This window comes from Rhamphochromis sp. 'chilingali' (genome assembly GCF_963969265.1).
Source record: "Rhamphochromis sp. 'chilingali' genome assembly, chromosome: 16".
Lineage (NCBI taxonomy): Eukaryota > Metazoa > Chordata > Actinopteri > Cichliformes > Cichlidae > Rhamphochromis > Rhamphochromis sp. 'chilingali'.
In genome coordinates this window covers 21990296-22010360 of record NC_137943.1, presented here as the reverse complement: position 1 = coordinate 22010360, position 20065 = coordinate 21990296, and the positions used below count along the sequence as shown (strand labels likewise).

The window sequence follows — 20065 nt, the reverse complement described above, 5'->3', positions numbered from 1 at the left end:
TTGGTGGAAACCCCCTGCATGTGAACGTGTGGTTAATTCCTCAAAAATATAAAAAATAATAATAATAAATTAAAAAAAAGAGCAAAAACAACAACCATTTTCAGCATGTTAATGAAATTAAATATTTTTTTGCAATTTAATAGCTAACAAATTCATCTCATATATGGTGTCCAAAATGTCCCAAAATTGTGCAAACTGCACAACGCCTTATTTATTAAAAGTGCTGTCATTTTTCTCTGTTTCACTTTAGAAGCATACATCTTTGCACAGATGATATTTATATGTTGATTACTGATTTTCTGAACTAAAGCATATTTTAAGGTGTTATATGCTAAAAAATGAGTTTGTAATTGCATAGAAATACTCATTTTTATTTTTATTCATTTTGGGCATGTCATTTTGAGATGGAAGCTCAGAAAGTCCTTTGGGTAGGAACAGGTTATTATATGGTCACTGTGTTTTATAGATGGCTCTTGACACTCACTGTTCTAACTATCTCCTGAGCTGCTCCATATTTATTGATGTTTTGAACCAAAAATTCCAAATCAGGATTCATCAGTCCATAAGCTCTATTGCCACTGAGGTTTTGTCCAGTTTGTGTGTAATTTGGCACACAGCAGGTTTTCTTTGCCACCCCTTCCTTAAGAATGGATTTTTGACAGCTACCCTTCCAATTTTCTCACATTTTTTAGGAACACACTGCACACCATGACAAGATATGGCAAGTTTGCCACTAAAAACTTTTTGGAATCATATAGTTTGTACAAAAATCATCTTTCATGTCAAACTGTGTTACCTCAACAAAAGAAATGATAACAAATTATGTGTTCTTGTAACTACTTGTATGAGCAAAGTACCTTAAATGAAAACATAGAGGGCATTCAATCCTAAATATATAAAGAAATGAGAGGTGACTCGAGACTTTTGCACCGTTATTATTATTTTTTGAATCCTTATATAAACAAAACATTTTTTGCAACTGTCAACTCATCCAGCTTGGAAATAAAAAGAGAAGAAAATAAATGACTAGAAGACACAGAATATCCATCAGAACTACAAGCCAACTTTATTTTTCCTTGTGACACACCATTGCCCTCAGGTAGTAGTCGTCTTTAAGTTTGGACTCTTGTAGGAGGCACTGGCTGATGAAACCTCTGGAGAAACTGGGGCTCTGCTGGTTCTTTTGGCTGACTTGTGCTTCCCCCTTGTGGTTTTTTTGAAGAGGTAAAAAAATGTTCATTAATCTTTGCTGGTGGTCGCTGACTGCATGCAGCTGAAGGATGAGATGGGCAAAGTGTTGCACACTGGCCACCCAGGTTTTGTTGCTCTTTGCCATCATTCCTGAAGGCACCACTTAAATGTCTAGAAGTCTCACCGCTGCTCTTCCTTCTGCATGTCTGTGCAGGAGTTCTCCGAGTTTCAGACATGACTGAATTCTCAGACATCTTCCTCCTGCTATCAGCATATGACTGTGCTCTCGCTGATTCTAAACTGCCTTCACAGCTACTATCCTGCTGCCTGTTTTGAATACCTGATTTCCATTTCGCTGCCACAGATTGGTCAGTACTTTTGCTGCTGCAACTTCCTGCATTACAGAGACCGCTGGGAGCAGGAACAAGTGACGGAGTGATATTGATGTTTCTTGGCCTGTATGCAGGGCTGCTCTTTCTCTCCCTCTGCGGTGACCATTCACACTCTGTGCTTTGGCTGTGAATCCTGCAGTTTACTGATAAATGGGTTTTGTGAAGGGCTGAGTTTCTCTCAGATTTTACTTCAAAATTAGCCGTAGAATCCGGGGTCCTGCAGGAAAGACCAGCACTGTCTTGTTCTGGACAAAAACCGCACTGGTTATTATTTCTCATTATGTGGTCAGTGGTGAGGAGACCGTGTGTATGCCCAGATGTGTCAGCAGTGCTGCAGGTAGGTGTTTTGCTTGACTTATTAAAAGCTGATGTGACTCCATGCTGACTGTGAGTCCTGGATGTTGACATCTTAGAGAGACGGGGTCTAGCTGGAGGCCTGGGAATAGGAGGGGACAGAGGAGGAGGTGGATGCGGTCTTAGGACTGATGGAGGAGATAAAGTTTTCAGACTCTCTGAGCTTTGTGCTGCTGTCAGTCTGTGGAAAAGGAATCAGAAGTTCACGAATTAAGGGAATTTTCATTCACAATGACAACAAAAAGAAGCAGTTGAAGGTATTTTTTGAGATGGTGTTATAGGAAAAGCGTCATCGTGTTCACATTCAAAATATTTAATGGAATAAGAAGACAAAAACAAGCAACGAAAGTGAAGCAGCTATTTTAATATTAATTACATAGCTGTCAATAATAATAATGCATACTAACCTGAAACCTTTCTTTGCAGGCAAAGGGGACGAAGGTGGGAACAGAAAGGGGCTGAGCTCCAAATCCACTTGTATAGCTCCTCTAAGTTCTCTCAGGTCTACAAATATACAAACACAACATATCTGAGATATGAAATGGTCTCAAATATGATTAAAACTATTTTGAGATATTGTGAATATTAATTAAAAACATTAATGTAAGTCCCTGTCAATCCTAACTAATCCCTGAACGCCTCCTTGTACTCATGAACTACCTGTTAATCAGCAGAAGACAGACCCTGCATAGCTCAGTTTTACATTCATAAATATGTCTTGGAATCAGTTTCAAATTGTAAACTCAAATAAAGACATGTAACGCGTGTTGGACAAAATATTTTGCCAGCAGATGGCAGCAAATGCCAAAATTTGTGACTTAACCTGCAAGTGAAGGTTCAGATTTATGAAGTCCGCTGTGACACTTTTGTTTAATGTTTGCCTGCAAGAAACACAAAGCACAGGAGAAAAGAGAAACTTGAGAGCTCATGTTAACTGTGCAGTTCTACTCCTCGTCGCAGCAGCGTTTAGCATAATGCTGTGGCACCAAACTAGGACACACTGGAAAAATAGGATATAAATGTATTAAACATGCTTAAGATGAGGCTTTGGAAATAGCAAAGGAACAGGGAAGAGGATAAAACTAACAGCGGGAGGAGAAGGAAAGGAATGTGTGTATGTGTGTAACCGCTAAATGATTGAGCAGCAGTGTTCCATCATAATTTGGCTTCAAACATCGATATCCATAGCAAATGAAAACCATAGAGCTCTGTGTGTTTGTGTGTGTCTGAAACTCACAAAACCAAAGACCTGATTGCAAAATGTGTCTTAATGTGCATGTGTTTGTTACCAGAGACTGGCACAGCCTCCTTCTCGTTTTACAGCAACACAAATACTAAGAGTCTTTATAGACACCGCAGACTATTACACAAACACACATGCACGCGTGCGCACATGCACAAACACAGACATACCCACATAAACCCACAGGCCTGGAGACTGACAGATAAAGCACATACTCTGCCCTGTTCTCATAGTGGGATTCAAACCCAAACCTTCCAGTATTGTCTTTCAGAGCGACAGACAAAGTATGTGCGGTGCCACTGACAGAGAAGTGACTGAAATCTAAAACAACTCTAAAGCGCACGCACTCCAAAAATAGCCTGTGTGGTCCGTGTGGGGTTTGAACACATTACCACAGTGCAGACTTGGTGGTATTTTAGGAAAGGCTGTATGTTTTAGTGATTAATCTGATACATGAGAACCCAAATCCGCCTCTGCACGACACACATTTACGGCAACTTCCTCGGCAGCTTAATCCTTCTACAAAATCCAGCTCAAAGCGGTATGACAGCCATCTTTTCATAACCTGAGGTGGTGGTTCTCTAAGATGGCTCTGTCAAGCTTGATCAAGCTGGTCAAGCAGTAAAAAAATAAATAAATACTTTCAGCATCCTGATGGAACACCTTATATAAGTTGGTTTTATCAAGTCTCAGTCACACTAGAGTAAAAATAGGCCAGCAACCTCCTTGTGACTACAAAAAACTGGTTGTCGCCTGGTGAATGCACTGAATTTTCTTCTCGTTTGGCAAAAACGAGAAGTTGCAGTGAACGCTTTCAACAGCAAGCCCATTGCACCTTTGACAACCTGTTTACAAGCAAGCGTTGGCCGACTCAAACTGAGTCGAGTAACTCTCTTACAAATTGGTGAAGCTTTGAAAATATCATTTTTATAAATGCAGACAGATTGACAATACATCGCATTCAATTTCAGTCAGTTTGGACTGATGAGCTCAACTCCAGTGCCACCTTTCTTTTTGCAATGGTGGGCTCAACTCAACTGGTTTTATTCTGGTTATAATCCTATATAAAAGCAAGTCTGTTCAGCACCTATGTTATTATACAGTTAAATAACTATCCTGCAGCAACTGCAACACCATTTGTGAAGGAATTCTTGAATTTGTCTTGCATATCTATGAGGCTCTGGCCAGACTGTAGCATTTGGTGGAGAAGCTACACCAGTTTAACCAGAACTGCATAGTTTAGATGTTTTCAGGATGACATATTAAGGTCATTTTTAATCACATTTTACACAGTATAACTTTTATAAAGTCAGTATTGTCAGAAATGCATCACCATACAGAAGTAATAATACTCTAGCTGTTGCACTGTGATGTGCTCGTTTATCTCTGAGATGGGACTATATTATGTTGATTTTAGAAGCCAGGTGTGTAGGGTGGGGTGTAAGGCAGCTTTGAGCTAGAGCAGGGCTGCTAGCAATTCAATAGAAAAAAACATGAATAAAACAAAGTAAAATAAAATGTAAGTTAAAAGCCAGCAGCACCTCTGATAGCACAAACAAAGATCAGTCCATCAGTTTAAATAAAGATCATATAAATCATGAAATCCCTGACAGACTCCAGTCCTATGACAGCAGTGAGTTAAAGCTGACTGCGATGTTTAGACTACATATCAGAGGCTCCACTGAGACGTACTCCTTTATTTATTATGAACAAATAAGTTTCAGTAACTTTGTGTAAAGCTCAAAGCGTAGCCAAAGTCAGACTGTGATGGAAGAGATCAGTGACCTAATAAGTAATAAAGCTGTGAAGAGAGTCATGATGATGATTCCTAATTACCAGTTAGTGTCCATAATAGAAAAAGTTCACTTATTAACAGATTATGTAAAATTGTGTGTAAACCTGTGCTGACAGCGCGGTCTTTACTTTAGAGTAAGGATAGGTTTGTTTTGTTTTTTTACATATTTTCCACAGCTCGAGTGTTTTATACTCAGTACACTCAAACAAGGATCAGTAGAGGTTTGTGTATACATGTGTGAGTTCCTCCTATCTACTGTCATTAAGAGTTGTTTGTTTGGTGCTGGTCCAAGTCACTATCTCTCCCTCCTGCTAAGAGAAAATGGGTCATTATGACTGTGTTTAGGACCATTTTATGATTGGCCGCTACATCCAGCACTAAAAAAAGCAATTAGCTCATACTGTAACAATCCCTATATGCCTGATATGCCTTTGTTTAATAGCTGTTTTAAAAACAATATAATTTAACTGCACTGAATAACTCTAAATCAATAGAAACCTCAGCTGTGCGTGGTAAAAAGCTTACTGGCTGACAGGCGTAGCATTTAGAACATGTGGTTGATTACGTAAACAAGAAAAAGCCTCCCCAAAAATGTAGAAATTAAAAGCAGCCCTTGGAACAAAACAGAGGTTAACAATTATGATCTAAAACTCTGACTTGAACATTCAAATGTTTTCCTGCTTAGCTCTGCCTCTCCATAACGTCTTCCAATTTGGAGCAGAATCTGAATTCCCCTTGAAAAACACACAGAAAGAGAATTGGTGATTTAAAGAAAAATATACACAAGTCTGTGAACTACTTCTAAATCTTCACTGTCGATTCCTTTATGACCGCCTCAGATGTGGTGAGATTGTAGAATTGTTAATAATCGAACAAGTCACACAGAAGATCCTGAGGCCAGTGTTGTTCCAAGATCTGAAGCGCTCACTCTTAATAAGGTAATGATGACTTGCACAATGTAAGGCCAACACGGTCCCCACATCTGTGACTGAACATGCACAGTGAGTTCATGCCAATCGCACATCAGACAGCAGACACTTGCTTAAGGAAACAATTTCCTTACTGGCACTGATTGCAATCTCTTTTAAATGAGATCTAAGAGAGACAAAGAAAAGTGGTTAAAATTAACTTCCCACCGTCAGGCTTTTAAAGCTAACACATGCTTGGGTCACGTTTCCCCTTTATCTTCACTCTCCTACACGGGGTTTTACTTTGTCAACAATAAAAAGCTCAATGAGGGTTTCAATATTGTGTACCTTTCCCGCTTTGTTTATCTTTTTAATGGCATCTTCGCCTCACAGGAACGTTTAAGTAATTTAAGAAGCTGTTTGCGCTTCAGGCACAACAACACTTCATCCACTGCTGGGTCCTTGAAAACATGCAGTGAACTTGAGTGTCTGTTCTTTGCTTAGGTTTCTAATATTTCCGAGAGAAGCTCTTGGCAATGCAACACTTGTAGATGGTCAGACACAAAAAGAGTGTACAGAGAGATAACTTCAACATCTGGGCAGCAGAGAAGTCCTACATCTGGCTAAACTCACTCTGTTTCTGTGATAACGTACATGTGTAGTTAGCTCGAGTGTGTGTGTGTGTGAAAATGTCTTTATATGCCATTTGATTGATTGGGAGGAGATTGATCTTACTCTTGGCTGGAAAAATGGAAAATACAAGTTCAGACTGAGGCTTTGCAGGCTTTTGTGAGCGTGCATGCATGCTGATTTGTGAAAATGTTCGCCCTGGCTGGGCTTCACCGCCAAAAAGAGAATTAGCAGGACTGCCTAAGGGACTGAAACTAAGAGGGAAAAACATATCTTTTGTCTTTCAGACTAAAAATATGCTGACGCACGAGGAAGTCAGTGTAATGGAAACGATGAACATGCATCAAACAACTCAAGCTCGAAAAATGCTAAATGCTAAAAATGCTATTTTGTATGTAGTTTCTTTCTCTGTAGCTGAAGAAACTTTGGATGAAGGTAAACTCTCAGTTTGGGGATTAAGAGGAAAAATTACACCTGAAGAAAAACCCTACTCTACAGATTATGCTACATATTGATAAAGCACATATTATTCAGGCCTCACAGTCCTTCGCGATGCTCATAATTCATGGATTGTTTTGATGTGTAAAATTCACAGCTGTTTTGGTGCAGTCACCTGTAAATAACTGTAGGATTTTCATCAGTGTTGCACTGGCAACTAACAAAAAAAAAGGTTGAGTAAGCATTCATTTGATAGGTGGCTGTTCCATCCTGATCTTCTTACCTTTATATGCTTCACCAGTCTGGTCAGTTCTTCACATTCCCCTATTAGGAGAGCTCTGCATGGATGGATAGACAGACAGACTGACAGATAAATATCAGTTTCAATAGGATGGAAAACACAGGCAGCGACAACAGAATAGGTGCATTGCTCAGACTTTATCCTCTGCAGTTTTCATACGGTACAGAGGAAACAGTGTCCTATTTTTCTTTCCCCTCCCTATCTTTGCCCTTCTCCAGTTACATAACCGTAGTAGATTTTATTCACTTCTTTCAAATGAAAAAGAATCTTCTGCTGGCTCTGGTCGGGTCTGGGATCCATTTATTGACAATGGGGCCTTTTGTTCTGGTCTAGGCAGGAAATGGGAGAAAGAGAGAGAGGGAGGGAGGCATTTTTCTAAGGTAGCTCCAGCGACTGCTTTGCCCCGTGGGCCTCAGAGCGAGGGGTGAAGGAAGAAACGGAGGGATGGAGCGTGAAGGAGGCAGGGCAATGACAAAAGCCACAGAGGAAGGCTGAGGGGGAAATTAAGGGGAAAATGAGAGGGCTCAGAGAAACTCTGACTTTCAGAGTTACAAAGACCAAATATGAATGAGTCAGTCACAAAAAAAATTATATGCAAGATGTGTCGCTGCTAGACTGTATTACAAAAACCAGGACAAGAGTTCATTCTTTAACTATTGTACCAGTGTGAACTGTGCTCTTTCCCAGTTTGGACCGCATGCATGCCCTTACGTTATTCCACTAAGTTGGGTGTGTATAGATGGTGCACTACAGGGTCATATATAAGGAGGTACGGAAAAAGATTTTAGGGGTCACAATAAACAAACAGCTGTTTGTTTATTGTGAAATCAAACCAGTCTGTATGCTCTAGAGCATACAGACTGGTTTGATTTCACAGAAGACTGATCGATACAACCGGTGCTTTCTCCGAACAGCACAATCCAAATAACAATATGTTGTATTGATACAAAAAAGTAATGAATGACAACACTGAAAGTGTTTTAAGTACAATAATAAAGGTTCTTTAAAGGAAGGTGTGATAATGTATTTGCTTATTAAAATCTGGATGTATTAGGGCGATACTGCCGGATTTGTAAATAAATTCTAATCATTCGACCCTGAAGGGCAGACTTTGTGGATTCACAGCAAGCACTGAGCCTCTTTTAAAAAAATCATTTCACTAGCATTAAAAGATTTTCTGTTCTTTTGTTTTTCTTTTAGCTCTGTAACTTTGAGAACGTGTGACATCAATGTTGCTTACTTACACATACCACAGATACCCAGCAACAGCGTTGTTTCGAGCCTCAAGTTTCAGGTTTTGATGCCTTGCCCTCAGCTTCTTAGCTTTAACAGACTATCACTATCTATCTGCTATTTGGTGCCAAGTATGGTGAAGACTGCTGCAGCTTCAGACAACAACCACATGTGAACACTTCAAATGACCCACAAACAGAAAAGCTGAGGGATTTAAAAACTTAACAAATAAAAGTCTGAAAGTAGTACAGATCTGTACATTCAGATGATAATATTCCCTTTGGTACAAATGACCCAGTTCAAAGTTGATTCAAATACTTAACAAATTTTTTTTAAGGCTTTTGAAATCCTTAACATGGCTCAAACTCACCTGAGTCGATCAACCACTTGGTCTATCTCGGTGACATTAAGCTTTCCTCTCACCGCTTCGATCTCATCTTCAGCTCTGGACTGGACTGAGCAGCGGGAGTCCGGCCTAAAGAGGGACAGGTTGGAATTGAAGACAGAAGATTACAAGACTTTATCAAGTTCTGCATAATCTCAGTAAATTAAGCAAGCCTGGGCTCTTGCTAACCTGCTTCCACTGTCAGTATCTTTAGGGTTGGTGCAATTAGTATGACATCTGTCTCGGTGGCCGAGGGCGTAGTTTAGAGTCTCAGGTTTGTACCGATGCAGGAGCTCCTCAACATCTCTAATACAAAAGAGCCACAGATTGAGCTTTTGCTTTTCTGCAGTTTTCCACAGTGCTTTAATCCTTTGCATTGCCTAAAAGAGGTTGAAACTGTATCCAAGCGCTTTGCACTTTTTCATAGGATCTGCTAATGATTTCAGCGGCATGACAGCTACACTGCAGTAATACTGGTTGGAAAAGTGAGAAAAGTTGTGGTAGAATGTGCTGTTTGGTGTTAAGAATATAATGAAGCATAAGCATAAGTTCAGTAAGAAAGATCTGTAAGCACTCATCTGCACTGGTGGTTTTTGCCTGCCAGTCTATTCTTTGTATCAGTCCCACTTTCACAGGCTCTCAAAACTCAATGCTGACATCACTGTTCTAGTCCAATCATCTTCTTGCCTGTCAGCTTCAACCCAATCAGCTTCCAATCTGTTTAATTTAAACCTCAGTGCTCTTCTGTCATTCTCTCTTTCAGACTTTCATTCACGCAACCCACTTCTTCCCCATCTCCACAGCACCCGAGTCACTCAGGGCGCCATCCAAGCCTTCATCTTCATCTTCACCATCACCGCCCTCCAGGGGGTCCTGCCCTACTTCCTGTCACTGGTGGGACGCTGTTCTGCTACGATGGGTTTTTGAAATCTAATTGCCAAATAGCTTAACTGAATTCTGTATATCAATAAATCATGTTCTGCTATTCCAAATGGTCTCTTCTTATTGAATTAAATTTTTAAAACGTGTCCACAAGTTATCTTTAAAAAGCATATATATCTCAAAGCAGAAAAGTTATACAGCAGCAGCATTAATTCTTCACTCATGGAGAAAGCCAAACCACAGGGGCAGCTGCAGGTGAGGTGGCTCTCTGTCTGGTCCATTCTGCTTAATTTCACAGTCACTGCGCAATAGAAAATGCATGTTTTTATGCGAATCTGGCAACGATATGCATCTATGTGTGTTTGTGTATGTGTAAGAGACTGAATGGTAGGAACATCAGGACCACACAGGAGGAAGCCTACAAGATAAATCAGTCAGCTTTACAAGGCACACACCCACCCCCACCGCCTCATACAAACGACTTAAACACAGAAAAATGCAGCACCGACTGCATCAACAACTATTGCTGAAACCAGTCCTGTCAGGTAAATGTCTAGTAAACCTTTTTTTTTTTTAAAGGTACAAATACTTTGTATGAGAGGTCCACACCTTGATGTATGTATTCTCAATTTTAACGCCAACAGAGCATATTAAATTAAACAGATGGTTGTCGAGCTCTACAGTGAAAGTGGCATCAGCGAGAAGTGTGTGTTAGGCTTATTCCTGAAAGCCATTCAGCCGATATGCACTTGGGACTTAGCCTAATTGAACGTTCAAAGACCTGGATCACACACACAGTACCATGCATCAAGGTCAACAACTACACAGAAGCCAACTTCAAAGAGAAAAGGTGATTTGCACTGGCACAGTCTGCGTGGCACCAATGCCTTTTTTTGGCACTATTCCCTCCCAGCCAATAACAACAGGCTTGTTTCTCGGTCTGAATGGTACTTTTTATAATCCATTTACATCCAAACTAGAGCACTTTACAAGAGTGACTTGTGTTTTGCAAGTGAGCGAGGCTTCAGTTTGTGTCTTGCTCAGTGACACGTTAATAAGACACTCTGCTGTTCTGGGCATCAGACCTGTAGCCTTATGGATATTGGATTGTCAGCTTAAACATCAGGCCTTGCTACCATCTGTAGAAAAAAATCCCTTTAAGATTGCTTCAAAATAAATCCCTGTCAACTGAGCTGTCATAACACGCACCAGTGTAACATTTTATATTTTTTTTGATCCACGAACTAGATTCAGTAGGAGACTGTGGAGAAAGAAGTCTTAAATAAAAAAATAAAAAAAACAGCCAGTCAGTGGAGGGCAGTGCTGGTCTGTTGGTTAACTTTGATCAAGACTGAAATATTTCTCAACTAATAGATGAATGAATTCGAGCATGGTGCTGTAATAGGATGTCACAGCTGCGACAGTTAGTCAGTTTGTGAAATATCTTCCCTCCTAGATATTCCACCATCAACTGTAAGTGGTATTACAGCAAAGTGGAAGCGTTTAGGAGCCACAGCAACTCGCCCATGAAGTGAATGACCATGTAAAGTTGCAGAGCGGGGTCGCTGAGTCCTGAGGTGCATAGTGCGTAAAAGTCGCCAACTCGCTGCTGACTCTGTAACTGCAGAGCTCTGAACCTCCTCTGGATCTAACATCAGCACAGTGTGCTGGATCTAACATGTGCTGGAAGCACACAAACTTTCAGTACACAAACTGTGCTGGAAGCCTCATGGCACTGGTTTCTAGGCTTTACATTACCAAGCACAATGTTAGCATTGAAATGGAGTGGTGTGAAGGATGCGGCCACTGAGCTTGAGAGCAGTGGAAATGTGTTCTGTGAAGTGGTGAAATCACACATTTCTATCAGCCAGCATGTAATGCCAAAAAAAACTTTACCTGCCTGACTGTAAAGTTTGGTGGAGAAGGAGTGGGTTTAATACATCTTTAATTGGGTTGTTTTTCTGGAGCTGCGCTGAGGCCCTTTTTAATGCTTCAGACATCTTGGACAATTCTATGCTTCCATCTTTAACAGTTTGGGAAAGGCCATTTTCTGCCCCTGCATGCTCCAGTGCACAAAGTAACATCCATAGTTGGATGAGTTTTGTGTAGAAGAACGTGATTGGCCTGCACAGAGCCCTGACCTCAATCCTAGCAAGCACCTTTAGGATGAACTGGAACCAAGACTGAACCAGGCTGTGGTGAACAGTACTTTTCTGGATAAAAAATGGCAAGAACTCAGACACATTCCAAAATCTCAATGAAAACCTTCTCAGAAGAGTGGAAGGTGTTATAGCAGCAACAGGGAGACCAAAGCCATATTAATGCCTTTGGATTAACAACTGGTTGTAAAAGCTCCTGTAGGTTAGATGTGTAGGTGGCCCAGTACTTTGACCATATAGTGTAGACTTTATACGGAGTTTAATTCGTCTAATCAAATACCTGCAAATTATTCAACTTCTTGTGTATGTCAACTGTGTGCCAATCACACATAGACAGCAAAGAGGTGATAAAACATTTCCATGGTGCAATTTTAACTACTAAACACACAAAATAAGGACTTTTCTAACATTTATTTCTTTGGGTTTGGGAAATGTCAGTCTTTATGGCATTTTTACCATTTGAAAGACATGATTAATAAAACAAACAAACAAACAAACAATATTAGATCAACCTGTAATTTATACCCACAAATAGCTCAAACGCAAATAACTACATTTAAAAAGACAAAAAAACAAGGACAACCTGATTGCCACTCATTCTGCGCTGTTAGTGAAGACTGGATGGCAATCAGGTTGGACTTTGGTGATACTTATACTGTAAACAGGGCAGGCCTTTGCTGGTGTCTTTCTTAAGGTGTCTTTATGGTTCTTTTTTAATTACCACATCACTTATTTAAAGTAAACTTCTTAAACTTCTTAATCCTTTCATCAAGTCCAATTTAAAGCCTAAATTTCTGATTATTGGCTTTTCACGACTTTTTAAAGGTCCACAGAAACCCACAGAATAAAAAGCTGCCTCCAGCCTACAACAGCCTGCACAAATTGACAGGCAATAAATGGTAAGCCACAAAGCGGAGTGCAATCCATCTTATGTCCTAAAAGGCCTCAGCAAAACCAGTCATGCGGCAGCATTCCTGGCTGCAAACTGCAAGTTGTTGGGGTAGTTGCTACCTTAAACATACATAGTCTCAGTCTCTCACACACACCTCCTCACAAAGGCATTATGTCTTAATGTGAGAATGCAGGGCAGTGCTGGTAACCAATATTGCTCTGCCAATGGTTTTATGACATTCTCCAGAGTATTTTAATGCATGTCATTAAATTGCCAGTTGTTACAAGCTTATCTCTGACCTGCATTGTACGATTAGCTGTAAAACATTTAAAAAAAAAAGATGAAAAAACAGGAATTAGGAAGTTTTATTACTACTTCTTGAGACGCTTATAACTCCCTGATGACATATAAAGCAGATATAGAGTACTAAGTCTCAAAGCTGTCTCCCTGAGTGCCCTTCACTGGATCTCAATCAGCCTTTCTTTTCCTTCAAAGTTGTTGCAATTCTATACTAACTTTTCACAAGATTTTGAAGATGAGTATTTGGCTCCCATTTAAAGTAAAACATATCTGCAATTCGACAGAGCTTGCACTGAGTGCGAGTCTAGTGTTTGCAGTCATCTATCACTGTGTCTCGCTCCTATAATTGTCCTATTGTTCCTCAATTCCCACACCAGTTCCCGTCTCCAAAAACCTTTGTCCTTCTGCTTTCCCATGCCATTTGTAACCGACATGGGAGCACAAAATAGCATTTTATGGTACTTTTTGTCAGGAGGGAGAAATGACGTAAAACGTGTGAGACCATGGTCTTAACTCATCTGATCAGCCCACCTAATGGCTGGTGAATAAAGGAAAGACATGAATGATCAGGGGAAAGAAAGAAATGTATAAAATGGGCATAAAAAGTCAGGATAAAAAAAACAAACTAATAAAGCTTTTAATTTCTTAAGAAAATGTTCAATGTATTGTCACTTAGTCCTGGGACAGACTGGTGACCTGACCAGGGTGTACCCTCACATCTCACCATATGATAGATGGGACAGGCTCTAGTTAGAGTGGATAGATGGTAACATTATCAAGATAACAAATTAAGTTATTCTCCAAACTTTGAAGTGCATTTCAAGGCTGTAGCAGAGACTGATGAATAAAAGCGCCATAACTAGTTCATTAAGCATGTCCAGCAGTGTTGATCTGAGTATGTGAGATGTTCCACCTACCTTCCTGCCCTGCTGGCTTTCTCTCCGAGAGTCTGTAGTAACATCTTGACCTCAGCTCTCAAAAGCTCTTTCACAGCAGGGGGGTCAACTAGAGGGGCATTCTGCAGACATGGGAGCGGGGTCCCCGCCCCACCGCCGTGCTTTCCACTTCGCTGGTTCTCCTGCCACATCTTGTGCCACATCTCTGCCTGCAAAAGGTACCACAGTGAGACAAGTGTTTAAAAGTCCCACATTTACTCATATCTACATGGAAATGTAATTGGTGCAAAATACAAGTGTGCAGGGAAAATTACCATGAGAATTATGAAACGCCCATCGGCCTATTTTGTTACCACTGTGCACAAGTTAGTAAATCAATTTCATTTGGAAACAACAGGTTTGTGCAATCTGTTTACAATCTGCATACTGCAACACGCCCACGCCCACCTGGAGGTGAAGCAGAGAAAGTGATGACAATGATGTAAGACAGAAGCCTGCATGGCTAATAGGCTGGAAAGCAGGGGAAAACTGAAATAACAGAGGCTCACAAGTGGCAGAATTCAAAAAAGGTTGGACATGAAAGTTGAAATGAAAAAGACCACCAAAAAAAAAAACATGTGGAGGGAAAAAAATCCAAGTGAAAAATCCTAATTTTCAATGAAAGCTATTGTAATTATTATTATTATTATTATTAATATTGTTATTATTATTAGTAGTAGTAGTAGTAGTTGTTGTAGTGGTAGTAGTGAATTTAAAGACTTGTGTTTAAATTACCTTAATTTGTTCTTAGGTCAAATTCAGGTAGGATAATACTGATAAATCACATTTAAGCATGAAATATTCATACACACAATTTATCCACAGATTTGTAAATGGGCTGGTTATTAGTTGAGTCCACATGGAGTATGCTCCAGATACTGACTTTGTTGGCAAGCTTCCTGCCTAAAGATGACAGGAAGGCAATTATTTTAAAAATAACAGTTATTTCAGGTCAGCAATATGAAAACAATGTGTGAAAAAGATAAACTGTGAGAAGAGTAACCCATAATTCTATACTGCTTCATATGAAAATGACAGCATAGCGTTTGTATTCATAGAACTATTAAGATTGAAAGCAGTGGTTAACAAATACAAAAAATATCCTGCTAGTTACTTTAAAGGTAATCTACTAGTATTTACTCAATGTAAGGATACAAGTAGTTTCCCTCACAGTGACTCAGAAGTTCTACACTGAAAAAAGAATCTGTTAAACTGAGGGACAGATAAATATTTCCACTGACAGTGCAAATACTAAATACTACAAGGAGCAGACATTTTCTTGGCTGTCACTGATGCAAGAAGAGCTTGTTTACTGTAAACTGTTGTGCACAGTTGACAGTCTTCTTGGAACAGGAAGAAATACAACTTCTACATCCACAGGGACAAAGGAGAAAGAAAATCGATATAAATCTGAAAACGACATACACCGTTAGCATGCTTTCACACCACACTGGCTACTATATGTCTTGGGCTGAAAATTAGACAAACACCTCTGTTCATTTTGAGGCCAAGAACCTTTTTATTCTTTGTAGCGCGTGTGAATGCTCATGCCTCAGTGAAGTCTGGATCCCATTAGCACCTCGACACCTGTTGCTTGCCAATCATTTATGTCATGATGCAAAGACTTTACTTCAAAAGAAGGATATTAAACATAGCACTTCTGGTCTTTGCATGTGTATGTGTGTGTGTGCACATCCTCTCGTAACGCCAGCATTTACACCCTATCATGGTGAACACATACAAACACACTAACTTCCGCCATGTGCCTTTAGGCGTTGAGGTGTTTATATTAAAGGATTCATGGCTCACTGGCTAATGAGTTGTTCCTGGATGTTTTTCCCTTTTTCCTCAGCAGTAAGCCAATCTCATCCAAATGCTATTTCAAGGGAACACCGGTGAAACGTTTCAGTTTTGCTGAACTACTTAAATTGGGTTTTTGAAAATATTTAACTTTGGGGATGAAAGAGAGAAAGACAGAGTGAAAGTGAGAGTTCAGGGAGAGATCGGGCCTTATAGGGAGAGTCTAATATTTTCTCTGATCCTGCCGCCTTAGACAATGAGGGCCTTGATGGAGAGAGGAATGGCAGCGCTGAGGAATGGAGGAGACACCTGCAGATCTGCTATTATTTTTCACAGTGGCTCACTGAGGAATGGAAGTCATTATGTGGCTGCAAGAGAAACATAGACAGAAAAGAGAAAGAAAAGACATACAGAGAGCCGTGGAGAGAAAAATGAAAGTGATCCATCCTAAAGTAAATGTAAAGACTGAATCAAAACCTGAATGTACTTGTGTGACAGTCAGATAAGGCCCTCTCTGCTCTATTTTTCCTGAATAATTCTCAGAGCTTTTAGCCTCAAGTCTGTTATTCCACCTGGAGGCTTTACAGTCAGACACACTGAACTGTAGATGAAGAAATGTCAGAGCAATACTCAAAGTCACACACACATACACGTGCAAGGGTACAGGCGCACAATCAAAGCTGACGCACACATACACACAGTCGAGTCAAATTATATGTAGCTAACAGTCTTATCAACAGTTGAGGATTAGCCTCTTTAACCCTGTTATACCGACCCCCTGAGTGACTCAGCTTACTGAGCTTCTTTCTGTGTGTATATAGTGTGTGCGGGGTTGTGCATATGCTGAATTATTTTGCAGTAGTGAGAAGGAGTACCTGCATGCCGTACAGTTGTCGTGTGGATTTCACATAGAAACTGCTACAAATATTATATGTGGTAAGAATCTACATGGCAGGCCTCTAGAGCCGAGTTAAAGCACATCCAGGTGGTTTCCTTTTCTTTTTTTTGTGTGAGCAGTGACTGAACCATTGGGGCACGGCATGGAAAGGAGGGCTGACCAACACATGGAAAGATTTTAGTACTAAACAAGCAGAAGAAAGAAGCTGGTAAAGAGTGAATGGTCTGCATTTAGTAGTGGCTTTTAACCTCAGAGGCTCTACAAAGCATTTGCAGTGTTTCTCATTCATTCATTAACACACACCAAATGCTGCCACTGCAAGGTGTTTGGCTTCACTGTCTTGCTCAGTTACACCTCAGAAACTGGAGGAGTCCAGACAATAAACAGCCAAGCACGAGAAATTTCTGTTCCTCAGAAGGTGGTGAAAAGAAAGCCTACAAACTTGATCTTAAGTGCAGAAGCACAACTGTCTGTCTGAGGTCTGTCATTTGAGTGTTTCAGCTTTCACTTATTTCTTTAGTCAGCTGATCATAGATTCATTAGAAATTATCTTTTACAGTTCTTTATTTTTCTTTATTGAGGTGTTTGGTTGCTTTTTATGGAAAAAGAAAACATATGATGCCCTGACTTTGCACTTTTTTTTGGAAGGTACATTTGACTGATCCCTTATTTCCCAAGCGTCGCCACAGTGGATGGATCCACGAGTTGATTTGACACAGGTTTTATCCATCTCACGGAGTGCACTGCTGTCTCTAATCAGGGGTCTACATGTCTGAGGCAAAAATGCCCACAGAGCCAGATGCACTTATTAGAAAAAAATGCTTTTTAAGAATTCATTATTTGAGAAAGAAAAAAGGACAGACAATAGAAATATGTTTTACCACAGCTTTGGTTCAGTGGTTGTATCACATCAAGCCACAGTATGAAAGCTGGAATAAGATATTTCAATTTGAATGAATATATAATTACATTTCTCAGTTCTTCACAGTTTTTTATTAATGAGTATCAGGAAGTCACAGTTTCTTCCCTGACATGTTTCACTTTGACTCTTCTCAAAACTTTTCCTCTTTTAATGAACATTTTCACCTCAGTCTTGATTTTAAATGTGCTTGTTTAATGAGTTGTGAGCCATTTCAAGTCCCTGTAGGTCTGAGAGTTTAGCTGCTCTGGAATAAATATTGAAGTCTGTCTGGCTCACATTTGGATCTCATTGCGGCGCCGTGCCAGCTAACCCACATTTCACTTTTATTATGGAGTCTGGGAATTGTAAGTAATGAATATATGCAGCAAAACTAACCTACTTACACAGCCTTAAACCAGAGTCCTTAAATTGTTTGGCTAGGAATGCTTAGCTGAGCAATGTTTTGATTTGCTTCTGCCCAAAAGGAAATTCTTGCAGAAGTTGTGGTAGTACTTTTGTTAAATCCTGCTAGAAACAGACCCAGCGTGAATTCCTCAAAGAAATAAAACCATATGAATGATGAAACAATCTGCTGACTGTGAAGAGGGACCTTTCAACTTACAAACCAGGTGTTGTGGTACTGTATGCAGACAGAAGACATCAAACACTGGAGTTATAAAACTTCTCTCACCTCAGTGTGCATGTCCATGTACACATCTACCAAGGAATGGCCCAGTGCGGTGTAGATCTTTGGCAGCTCTGACTCAGAAATATGTTCAGCGATCAGGCCCCATAGGGACTGGCCAGGGCCCCAGACCTGGCTTTCATCAGGTGACTGCATGTGAATGGCAATCTAAGAGTGAAGAATACAAATTATTGTGGAACATAACAACATACACTGGTGTGAAAAGGTATTTGCCCCCTTCCTGATTTCTTTTATACCCCCCATATTTAAATGTTCCAAGTAACCAATGTATATAATAAATTTATTTATACATATATATGGTCCAGGTATTGACTACAACACTTTGTCCTGCTGCATAACAAACTGATGGTCAACATGGACTTTCTGGTAGAACGCAGAATTCATGGTTCCATCATTTATAGCAAGTCGTCCAGCTCCTGAAGCAGCAAAGCAGCCGCAGTCATGATACTACCACCGTCATGTCTGGCTGTTGGTATGACGCTCTCTTTATGAAATGCTGTGTTAGTTTTACGCCAGATGTAACAGGACTTAAACCTTCCAAAAGGCTCGTCAGTCCACGGAACATTTTCCTCAAACACTTGGGAATCATCAAGATGGTTTTTTTGCAAATGTGAGATGAGACATCAGCAGCATTTTTGCTCAGTCGTTTTCTTACTGTTGAATCATGAACTCTGACGTTTACTGAGGCAAATAAGGCCTGCGGTTATCCAGATATTGTTCTGGGTTCTTTTGTTTGAATTACTGACAGACTCTTTGAGTAATTTTGGTAGACGGGCCACTTCTGGGTAGGTTTATCATTGTTTTCTTCATTTGTGAATAATGCTCTCACCGTGAATCCCAAAGCCTTAGAAATTCCTTTGTAACCCGTTCCAGGCTGATAGATGTCAATGACTTTGTTTCTCAGCTGTTTCTTGAGGATTGGAGTTGGACACCCCTGCTTTAGATCGTGACATGATGTGCAGCTTTTTGCGCTCTTTTTGCCTACTTCACTTTGTTAGAAGCTTCTATTTAAGTAATTTCTAGTAGTTTATAAGTAGGAGGGGAATGGAGTAGAAGAATCAAACTGGGTAATAAGCTAAAACTTCAGGCTACACCTTTCTGGCCAAATATTTGCAGTCTTTTGTTGCTTGTTGTTTTCATTTTCATAAATAACACCAAAAAAGAAAAGAAAATAAAATAAAAATCGTTATGTAATTAACGTCAGCAGTACTACACAGTATTTTCTTTCCTGGTAAATGGTGCTGCCATGTTTCAAACCAAACGGGCCTGCTGACTTAATAAACTTTAGCCGCACTACTGAAAATGAGTGACAGGAGCAGAAAGTAGGAGCTCGTTTAAACCGATGTAATGTAAGTTTAACACTAAACGATACAAAACACGCTGTGTGAAACCTACTTACCAAATGTGTTTTAAAAAACACTGTAGCCAAAGAGGAAGAGAGGCTCACCTTTTCGATGTTTGATGGGCGTTGAGCTTGCGAGACTATGGTATCTAAGGATAACAATTGAGTTGCTAGGGAGAGATATCGCGAGATTTGTCTGAACCGTTAACACAGAGACTGCACTCAATTAAATCCAGGTAAACTTGGTATATTGTAAAATAAAAATAAATACAAGACTAAACAGATAAAGCACAATAAGAGCAAATTTAAAGGCGCAGTAGGCTTCAAGTATCACACAAGGCCACGAAGAACTCTTGTAGGAGGCTGAAGTCGTGCGTGTT

At 40.0% G+C, this 20065-nt stretch overlaps 1 protein-coding gene across 1 annotated transcript; it reads right to left on the bottom strand.

Moving 5' to 3' along the window:
- Positions 1 to 21: 21 nt before the first annotated feature.
- ccdc24 (coiled-coil domain containing 24) lies at positions 22 to 19857 on the bottom strand. The gene is made up of 9 exons (XM_080906669.1): positions 19791 to 19857; positions 18329 to 18490; positions 14021 to 14208; positions 9060 to 9176; positions 8856 to 8960; positions 7235 to 7289; positions 2761 to 2818; positions 2345 to 2441; positions 22 to 2118 (listed from the first exon to the last, which is right to left on the bottom strand). Exons 2-9 carry the CDS (start codon positions 18476 to 18478, stop codon positions 1113 to 1115), a joined length of 1776 nt encoding a protein of 591 aa, XP_080762795.1. The 5' UTR covers positions 18479 to 18490; positions 19791 to 19857; the 3' UTR covers positions 22 to 1112.
- Between the last annotated feature and the right edge of the window lie 208 nt (positions 19858 to 20065).

What these genes read in the sequence shown, in the direction of transcription:
- ccdc24 (XM_080906669.1), bottom strand. Translation starts at nt 18,478, where the DNA reads ATGCAGTCACCTGATGAAAGCCAGGTCTGGGGCCCTGGCCAGTCCCTA. An exon ending in AAAGCCAGCAGGGCAGGAAG is followed by an intron (nt 9,177 to 14,020) that starts GTAGGTGGAACA and finishes CTTTTGTATTAG; the next exon opens with AGATGTTGAGGAGCTCCTGC. An exon ending in ATCTGAACCTTCACTTGCAG is followed by an intron (nt 2,442 to 2,760) that starts GTTAAGTCACAA and finishes GTATATTTGTAG; the next exon opens with ACCTGAGAGAACTTAGAGGA.